General features: G+C 39.8%; 1 protein-coding gene across 5 annotated transcripts in view; it reads right to left on the bottom strand.

Annotated features, from left to right (window-relative positions):
* Positions 1-475: 475 nt before the first annotated feature.
* ZNF385B (zinc finger protein 385B) overlaps positions 476-10492 on the bottom strand; it is a 240067-nt gene continuing 230050 nt past the window's right edge. For all 5 annotated transcript variants that reach the window (XM_030580937.1, XM_030580938.1, XM_030580940.1 and 2 more), the window contains 4 exons: positions 6764-7009; positions 4384-4562; positions 3990-4091; positions 476-1898 (listed from right to left, as the gene is read on the bottom strand). In XM_030580937.1, coding sequence (XP_030436797.1) covers positions 1680-1898; positions 3990-4091; positions 4384-4562; positions 6764-7009 — 746 coding nt within the window. In that variant the 3' untranslated portion in view covers positions 476-1679. The remainder of the gene's footprint in view (positions 1899-3989; positions 4092-4383; positions 4563-6763; positions 7010-10492) is intronic.

Raw genomic sequence — 10492 nt, 5'->3', positions numbered from 1 at the left:
ATCAACTCATTTAGATATTTGCCTACTTTTACAACAGGCTACATAAAAAGCACTAGCGAAGTCAGTACAAGTTAAAATTTCATACAATGACTTTATACTGCTCTCTATACACTAGACACTGAAATGTAAGTACAATATTTCTATTTCAGTTGATTTATTTTATAATGATATGGTAACAATGACAAAGCAGCAATTGTTCAGTAATAGGGTGCTGTGATATTTTTGTATTTTTAGGTCTGATTTTGTAAGCAAGTAGTTTTTAAGTGAGCTCAAACTTTGGGTACACAAGACAAATCAGACTCCTTAAAAGGTGATAAGTAGTCTGGAAAGGTTGAGAACTACTGCCTTAGTGGCTCTGTTTTGTTTGTTCCATGCAATTTTTTTTGCCCATTAAAAAATACCCCAAACACAAAAAGTGCTTCTATTTTTTCATATTGTTTTATTGAAAAGATACATTTAAAAAAATACACAGACATTTTACTGTTTACGAATTGCAGATAAAGATGTTCTAAAAGAGTTAACTCCATTTTATTCCTTTATTATACTTGTTGCCCTCAATATCGCACAAAGACTTCAGTCTGAGTGCTGCATATTGATATTACCTTTATAAAAGGGGGTAGGGACAAGAGACAAGGGAGGGCAGAACTTCAATATAGTCAGTAAACAGAAAAGACAGTCAGTCAATTATAAATATTGTAAGTTCTGTACATTATTGCATTAGGGAGCCACAACATTATGCAGCATTGTTACAAAGGAAACAAGTTTAGAAATGAAGAGAAAGGATATTTACGTATAAATACACGGCCCATTGTCTTCTTGAACAATGCATGAGAGTTGTGGTAATGTGCAATTAAAAAGCTTGCTTTTTCTTTAATGTTAAACATTGCTTAGCAACACCAGTGAGGAAACTACAAAATAAGTTAAAATGAAAATAGTAAACAAGTAGTAATCGTAACTATATGTTATATGGCTTTCTATTTTTAATCTAACTAAAATGTGAAACAAGATAAATACATTAATAAAAAAAGCTTTAAAGCTGCATTGCTTCCAAACATTTGCACAGCAACTAATAATGTCTAACTGAGACAGGCAATACATCTCTAGTACTACACAAGATACACCAGTACTGCGGTCTAAAACAGTACACAATTCCTGTCAACAAGAGCACACTGAAAAGAAAATGATGCAGTCAGTTATTAAGATGTTATCCACAATTAAGCACTTGGTTAATCTACCTTTTTTCACACTAGAATATACCCAGTTGGATTCCAGAGACCTATTTACATGTGTGAGCGAGGAAGACCCTAGTTTTCAAGTCACTCAGGAAATATTCTGTGTTCCTTGTTTACAAGGTGCATGATATACATATTTTAAAAACCCCGACCAACAAACAGATGAATAAATCTTGATGCTAGCTTTTTATGAGCCATTAAGCTTTTGGTAAACCATTCTCAGACAAATTATTTTAATTTAAAGAGCGAGAGAGACAGAGACAGAGACATTGTCTAGGCTTCTAGAATACAGTATCTGTCCATGAAAAATTCTGTGACTTGGAGTGCTGGGGTGCCACACTGCATGACATTATAAAAGAGAAAGACATTTTAAAATAAAATCCTTGTTTGCTTTGCTTTCTTTTCTCTCCTTCTACTGGCCATAGTTATCTTATCATCACTACAAAATTAGTACGGTGCAAAAAGGATCGATGCAGGAGTCGCACGTATGGGACCATGGCCTGGCCTTAGGAGAGCTGGTGGGATTGCAGGTGCCTGGAACAAAGAGGCAGTCGGACGGGGAGGGAGGGACAGAGCAGATGACACAGCTGCAGCCGCAGCAAGAGAAGATGAAAGGAAAGCAGGTGCTAAGGGCTTAATCATATCTTTTTGGAATGCAAGTTTTGCCTGAAAAAAAGAAAAAAAATGTAAATACTGTTCCCGCCACCATTTTAAAAATGAGTAAAAACATTAACCCTGGCAAAATGTTCATTAAGCTTTTAAGCTTTTTATCTTTCTGGATAGCATGAATAAAATCTGTTTTCAATTGCTTCTTAGTACTTCACACCTGATTTATAATTACTGTATTTCCTTTGCTCTAATTTTAACCATTTCTAGTAGCAGCTGTTTGAGATGTTTGCTTGTAGCCAAAAGGGCAAATGAACACAGGCTGCTTTACAGAAGAGATATTAGACCACATGTTCAACTGCAAAATTTGCACTGGCATTTTCACACCTGCACCTGAACTGTGGGTGAAAATGTCAGTGCTTGTAATCTTAACTGCTTGACTACAGGTGCAAATCAGGAAAGTACAAGAACAAGTACTCCAATATTCACCTGCAATTAATTTTGCTGGTGTAAAAATGCAGGTGCAATTTGCATCTACTGAATGGGAAACCTTGTCTCAGCAATTTTGAAAATTGTATCCATGCTGTCTTCTTACACACAGGACAATTTAAACAAACGAACTGCACATTTAAGTACACACAAATCCACATGGAGTAGATGTGGGTGCTCCAGTATGTGGAGGTTAGAGGTAATTTACAAGAGTGAATATCTGTAAATTATAACTACCACCATCAGGAAACTCAAGATTGGGAAAAAAAGGGTCAAGATCATGACTTTGACAGGACTCTACAAAATAGAAAGGTACATTTTCCTCATTTCTTTTCACTTATAAAAATGAGCTAGAAAAATGCAAAAGTCAGATATGGGAAACACCCATCAGTTCATCTAGTTCTTTCTCTGCTAATGCACACTTGTTCCTTTCAGCATATTTTCTAATCTCCAAGACTAATTTTTTTTAAAAAACCCAAACATTTAAAAAAAAAAGACGGGTCAATTTGAGATCCTCAACAAATCTGGTGTGAGTACTGTAAAATTACCCATGAAATATATACAGTATAACTCCACTTGTGGGTTGGTGTGTTTCAAGGTTAAGTATTTGTGGGTGGGAGGAGAGAGACTTATATTCTGGCTCTATTACCATTGGTATTAAACCCAAGAGATAAAAATATAATGTTTTCCAGAAGTGAGAAAGATTAGTGTGACCAAAAGCTAGTGAATGGGGAGTGTTAGAGAAAGCCTGAAGCATTTTCATTAGACTATATGATTACAAAGAAACCTTAATACTTCAACTTCTGCAGGGGTTTCATATGCTTTTTGATAGTGTCTCACTTTTGGATGTGAGTATTTCCATCTCTAATTTCAACACATAAAAGCACTTTTGTTCTATGGGTTGTGCACACTGCTCTCTAATGAACCCAGTACAGCAACAATTGCAGGATGACTTAACTAGTGAGCAGAGAGCATGCAACTCTTCCTGAGCTAGAATCAGGCTGACTGGTGAGCAGCCTGCCCCTAGGCTAGAGAAACTAGCAAGACAGTATTATGGGGGATGCTGGTGGGGAGGAACCCTAGAGAAAGGGGAACAAAGGGTTGAGGATTTTTGGGGACCAAGGCAGGAAATAGTGATCTAGTAGCCCAGTAATAAATGCCTTGATGATAAGCAATTAATGCTCCTAAATTCCTCACAACTCTCCCACACCAGCCTAATACAGCACACACTTTACTTTGCTGTTTGTGCGGGATAAGTCAGTATGTTTTTAGCTTTACATCTTAAGCCCTTCTCCCAGGCTACATCCCTCATATCATCATGTTTTCTTAAATGCTCACATAGGCAGTGTGTGCCCCTTAAAGAGAGGGAGTGTACTAAAAACAGAAGAGTTCACATCTTTCCACTAGATACACAATCCATTCCACAGCCCACTGTTTATTCCCTCCCGTCTAGCAGTGAATAACTCTGGAGTGCTATTTCGCCTTTGAGGAGGCAGACAGAATACATAACCATCTTCAAATCTGATGCTAATACAGATTCAGCCTGCAGGGGGAGATACTCACAAGCTTTCTACCCCATCATACTCCTAGTCTCTGCAGTGGGAGTCCCAAGGTCACAAGCTCACATATACAGCAGTGATGCTGCATAGTAACAGTACTTACTGCTAAAATACTTGGGCTGCGCTGAAGTTTGTTGTAAGGGCTATATTTAGGTTTCATAGGCTTCCCTGCCACTCTGTCCTTGTGCCTTCTGCTGGAAATGTGCTGAAATAAAAAAAGAACACAAAGCAGTTTAGCGATCTCATGGTTTTATTCTTTTTGGAATTGATTTTTCAGCTGCATGTACCAGGTCCCCTATCGAAGACACTGAGAGACAATTAAGGCTTATGGGATGCAGCAATGATCTAAGTAGCTGTGTCTTGCTAAATAAAGGCAAACAGTTTGGAGTAAATCACATGAACTAAAAATTAATCAAATACACAGGATACTGTGATCCAAGCTGCAAAGGCACAAAGCATTAGCACTCAGGCAAAAGTTTCCAAGGTATTTGAGGTACCTGTTTAAGCTGAATTTCTGAATTGACATGGACATCACAGATTTCACAATGAAATGTCTTGTTCTGCAGTCCTGAGCCCTTACTGCCATTCTGAATCTTCAGCCTGGATCCAAGTCTAGGATAAGATTTAATTGGACCTGCACCATTCCGAGCTTCCACCATTGTCTTGTGTTTGGAACCTAATGGACAATTAGATGCATAAGGATTAACAAAGATGGAATGTTTTTTCTTAAGTTACAAATCACAAACTTATTATAGAGAATTGCTGCAATTTCCATCCCCTTTTGGATTTTCCATAACATGAAATGACTGTTTAGGAACTAGAATGGTCAAATACTCCACACACGTATTTAGATTATGCATTATCTTGACTTTGATTACTATACTACACACTTCACCCTTGCATGGTACAGAGGAGAGCAAACCATAAAGAAGTCTGAGGGTTTGTGCAGAAAGGAAAGAGGGACACATTGGAATATTTCCCTCTCCAGCTCATGATCCAGGTTATTGCCATTTTCCATTCTGCAAGTGGCTCATGTGGGAATAAGGGGGTTTGGTTAGGACAGGGGTGAAGATAACCTAAAGGACTTACCGGTACGTGGGAGTCCTGATCAGGGGGCGTGGCCTCAACCAGAAGAGGTGGGACCTTTCAAGATTTAAAGGTCTTGGGGCTCCGGCTGTGGCTGGGAGCTCCAAGGGCCTTTAAATCACCCCAGAGCTCCCAACTGCAGAGACAGTTGGGAGCCCTGGGGCGAATTAAAGTGCCTGGGGTTCCGGCCGCCATGGCACTCTGGGCCCTCTAAATCATTGCGGGAGCCCTGCTGCTGCTACCCCGGAGCGGCAGGGCTCCAGTGGTGATTTAAGGGCCCAGAGGTCCAACCACTGCAGGGAGCCCTGGACCCTTTAAATCCCATCTGGAGCCTGACTGCCGGGGCCCTGGGGTTCTGGCAGCCGGGCTCAGTTGGGGATTTAAAGGTCCTGGTGCTCCAGCCACTGCGGGGAGCCCTGGGCCCTTTGAAGTGCCACTGGAGCTCTGGCAGCGGGGCTTGGGAGGTGCTTTAAAGGGCCTTGGGCTCCCTGCAGGGACTGGAGCTCCAGGCCCTTTAAATCCTCGTCTGAGCCCAGCTGCCAGAGCTCCAGCGGTGATTTAAAGGGCCTGGGGCTCCCCGCAGCAGCTGGAACCCTGGGCCCTTTAAATCACCGCCAGAGAAGCTGGATCATATTGGCTTACTTTCACCTCTGGGCTGGGGTGACCAGACAGGAAGTGTGAAAAATCAGGACAGGGGTGGGGGGTAATAGGAGTCTATATAAGAAAAAGACCCCAAAATCGGGACTGTCCCTATAAAATCGGGACATCTGGTCACATTAGGTGTGGCCAAGGAGGATACTAAAATCTGCATATCAACAGGAATTGGGTAATCCTGTTTAAAGCAGCACTAGCTACCTCTTCCTATTCAGTGGCTCCTCAGTGAAGGAGTTAGAGACCTGCAGCCTATAAACCAAAAGAAAATATGGATGGAAGCTAATTGTGTTGCCTTTAAGTGCAGTGTGAGGAGTATGGAGGAAGAGATCCTGGGTGAAATCTTGGTTCCACTAACTCAATGAAACTTTTGTCACTGACTCCAATAGGGCCAGGATTTCACCCCCTGGCTTTAAGTGTAGGAATCCATGAAGAATGAGGATCCATAAGAAATCCTGGTCTTAATGATGTACGTCTCTGGAATAAATCAATGTGATTGTTGGGGTCCTGATCCTCTCGAGGCCTGCAGTCCAGGAGAGAGGATGCCAAGCAAAGGTTGCACCACAAAAGTCTTTTGGAGTTTGTTCCATCCATCCAATTTTATGTGGGAAGAGGGAGGATAGATGTTCCTTCCTTCCTCTCTCAAAGAGCTACAAAGGAAGGGATTCCTGGACTTAATATTTCTCTTGAGGTAAGGAAAGATAGATTTAAAGGCAACATATACTTTATAAGCATCTTCTCTCAATTGTTCAAAGCCTCTATGACATCAAATCTAAAAAGTAAATCCTCAAGTTATTGCATAAAAACTATACTTTACCAACTGCAGCATTTAACTAGGCATGATAAGAATAAATATATTATATTGGAAAGTGAAGAAGTACAGAATTTACAATGAAGTTGAAAACTTCATGTTAGTTGGAAACACCTCTGGAGTCAGGACAAAGTACAGTTAGAAATCATGGGAGGTAGGAAGTTTGGTGAAATCATTGGTCTAGACAACAGGGGATTGCGTAAAGGATATCTTCAAAAATAGGTATTTAAAAGTTCTTGTGCCTGAGAATATAAAGGATTTTAACTCTATAGTGTTTTGTTTTTTTTAAATGACACACAGTCACATACTTACATGTTGTAGGAACTCACCTGTGTTGTGTGCTTCTAGCTGTGACAGGGAGTTCACAGCCACTTTGCATAGTGAACAGTAAAGTAGTTTTTTGGCTTTTTCCTCTTCGGATTCAGAAACTGTGCTTGTTGCTCCATTTGTGCTCTTAGAGGATGATGTCGATGTTATAGGTGCTAATGTTATAGCTCCAGATTTGGGAAGGAACAGGCCCACTTCAGTATTTGAAGGCTGACTAGAACCATTGGTTTTCGCTTTCCCTTTATCTTCTAAAAGAAACAAATGTGTATTTTTAGGTTTTATACACATCAAATCACATAGGGAATATACACAGGGCAGTGATGTCCTAGAGGGGGAAATCTCAAGAACACTTGCAAAATTTTTGCCATCAAACTTAATTGATTTTGAGGGTGATTTCCTGGGCTCTTGGGAAACTGCTAAATTATCGTTACTAGAGACTTAACCCTGAGATCATAAAAATATTTCTGAAGAGCACTTTGTTTGCCTTTGGAATGGCCCAAATTGCATCAAATAGGAGGAATTTTCAAACTAATTTCACTGGGGAGGATACCCCTGAAGTTCTGCCATAATCTTGAGATCCACTTCCCTCATTTCAGTTATACAAGTTGAATATAGTGCTTTACTCACTATAGGGGGTCAGTGCATAGCTGCCAATATTTAGATAAGATTATTCAAGGCACAATTCCTGGTATAAACTGGGGGCACTAAGGGTTTTAATTCAATTCTCTTATATATCATTTTACACCCATTAATCAATAATCCAGGCCTCCTCTGAGACTGGTCAGTAGGTATTGTTGTTTCATTTTACAGGTAGGGGTCCCAAAGTAGAGAGATCAAGTGACTTGACTGAAGCTGCAGAGGGTGTTTGTGAGAGCCAATTAGAATGTAGGAGTCTGCTGCAGGAGACTAGGAATTTGCTGCATCATATGGTTAGTTTATTAGATCTTACTGCCTCTTGTGCTATTGAGCTGCTTAGCAGAGAAGAAAGCACACCTATAAGCACCATCCAGCCCCTTGGGGTGGGGTGGGGGACTGAGGTGGCCTTAATATCATCAGCAGTAGCCTAGGCAGCGTAGGTGTCATAAGCTACCTCTGGGCTGTCAGAGCTACATGAATAAAACTGCTATCATCATGGGGGGGGGGGGAACTACATTGAGAAACTTTCAACTCTATTCATCAGTTGACAGCAGTGTGACTGCCAGTTTGTATTTACAAGAATACTTTTGCATGGAAAAGAGTTAGATACTTAATTTTTTAAAATACGAGACTGGCCTTGACATTTCTAGGTCCCAAATATTAGCAGAGTCTCAAAGGCAAGCTCTGCATTTAGGATTAGTCATATTATGGCTTACTAGACAAGCACATAGAGAGGACATGATACAAGACACAAAGACAAAAGCCCAGAAGATGACTTGCATGAAAAGACGCAGATTATAGGATCATATAAAAGCACAGTTTTGTATATTACTTTGCCGGAAAAAATTAAAATTAAAACTGTTCAACTTAAGCTCAAAATACATTTCTTAAACATTTATATATTGTTTATCTTTATACTCAGTGCTGCTTTGGTACCTTCCCATCACAGTCAAGCAGGAATCAGCTAAACAGCAGAGAAGCTCTTAAAAGTAGCTTTAAAAATGTAATTTATATCACAAGGCCCACAGCTGTCCGCAGTGATACTAGGTGCAGTCTTTCAGAACCTATTCAGCAAATCACTTAAGTGCAAGCTTAAATCCATTCCTAGTCACAAAAGCAGTTAAGCACACACTTAAATTGTTTTGTGTGTGGAAGCCCCATTGAATGCAATGGGATTTAGGTACTGCCTAAAGTTAATCCTATGTTTAAAATGCTTTGCAGTACACGAATGGACTGCTAAATCACATCCTCAGGCTTACATAAGGCCTGCACCCAAGTCTATGGCTTTCTGGCTAAGAAAGGACTCAAGGATATGGTCCAATACTCCCAAACCAGTAAAATACAACAGGTTGATAGATGTTAGCTTAACTTGAATGAAAAAAGCATATGCCTCAAACTCTGAGAAATGCAATGTATTCAGTGGATATTTGCTTCCTAGGTAAGTAAAGCTGGTTGCCATCTCCTGAGTTTCAGTTTCTAACAGACGTGCATCTGGGGCCAGATTTTCAAGTGCTCAGCACCCACAATTGGAATCAAATTTTTCAAGAGTCCAGTTCTCAATTAGGCACCTACCTAAGGAGAAGAGGTTCAAAAGTGCTCAGCTCCCATTGGCCAGATTTTCAAGAAAAATCAGCACCCAATGTGCTGAGCTAATTTGAAAATCTGGCCATTTATTTGGATGGATGCTGAGGTCTTCTGAAAATCTGGGCCCAATTGCGGGTGCAGAATTATCTTCAAAATTTGGCCCTTGCAATTTACGTATACAAAAACCAGGGTTTTGTTCTACCATCATTCTGTGTGTGGAGCTACCATTGATGCTAAAGGGGTGCTGAGCACAGGACTGAACTCTTCATTGGTGCATTGTATGTATTTAACATAACTTACAAACCTAAAAGCATATACAAAATATGAACAGGCACTTGATACTAGAGAGCAGAGACAGTAATTGGCATATTTCCCAGAAATGCAGGGCACTAAATCTTTGAATTTTAGATCACTGAGATAAAGGGAAAAGAAATGTTAATAAAAATTTGGTTATATACTTCAATATAGCCATAAAAACTACTTTAAAATTACACAACACAAGTAAACTATATTTAACATTTAAATTGACCAAAAGTGAATCTCATTCAGAGGGCCAGGTTTATGAAAGGGGTATTCTAAACATTTTTGAATTTATAAAATATTACCAAAGGAAGTGATATTAGATCATTCACCATCTACTTCAGAATTTTAATATGGTTGTAGTAATCATTCATATCTGCAGAAAGCCAATCCATGGAAATAACATCACAAATGAGTATTTATAAAGTATACTCTCTCTCCCCCTGCTACCCCCATAGACAAACAATAATAGGAAAAGCTAGTAGAGGTGCTAACAACGTACAAATGAAACATCTATCGGCGATCCATTCATGGACTCAGGCTATATAAGAATAGTTTATCACTTGCGTTGTTTGTATGAAGAGTCCAGATGCTATGAGGTGCTGTGCTCTTGACTCCCATTAAAGAGAAGGCTTCTGTATGCTGTAGGCTCAGGCCTTTAAAAGCATGTGATAAGTGACAAAAAATAGCATGAAATGTTTAAAAACAATATAGAACTACATGCTATAATCTTCACCCAAAACATTGACTATATTTCCATTGTGTTTTATCCATAGAAAATAGCTGATGCCTTGTGTTTATAAACCCTGATGCCTGTAGTATGCAACTTAATATTTTATTTTCTAAATGTGTTCATGTAAATTCAGTGCTGGCAAAATGTCCAATCCTGGAAATTCAAGTCTTCTGTTTCTCTAAAGAGAAGGTATAGGACAAGCATCAGTAATGCAAGCTTCTCCATCCTGTCCTGAAGAGACTGACTGTCTTCTAGGAGTGAGTGGACTGTTCAGTCTCTGTGCCCATTCAATCCCTGGCTTCTCCGCTCAGACTTTCTATAACAGTGGCCACCTGTGAGGATATTTTTTGTGCTGCATCCCTGTGAACACTAGGCTGAGAACACAAAACCCATTTCACATAGGCCACCAATCACCATCAGACGACAGTTTTCCATCGCTAGATTTAACAGATGACTGAAATGAAAGATTCTGTGTCCC

The sequence above is a fragment of the Gopherus evgoodei genome, chromosome 11 (assembly GCF_007399415.2).
Source record: "Gopherus evgoodei ecotype Sinaloan lineage chromosome 11, rGopEvg1_v1.p, whole genome shotgun sequence".
In the NCBI taxonomy this organism is placed as follows: Eukaryota; Metazoa; Chordata; order Testudines; family Testudinidae; genus Gopherus; species Gopherus evgoodei.
Note: the sequence above shows the minus strand (reverse complement) of the source record. Positions and strands in the feature narration are given on the sequence as shown.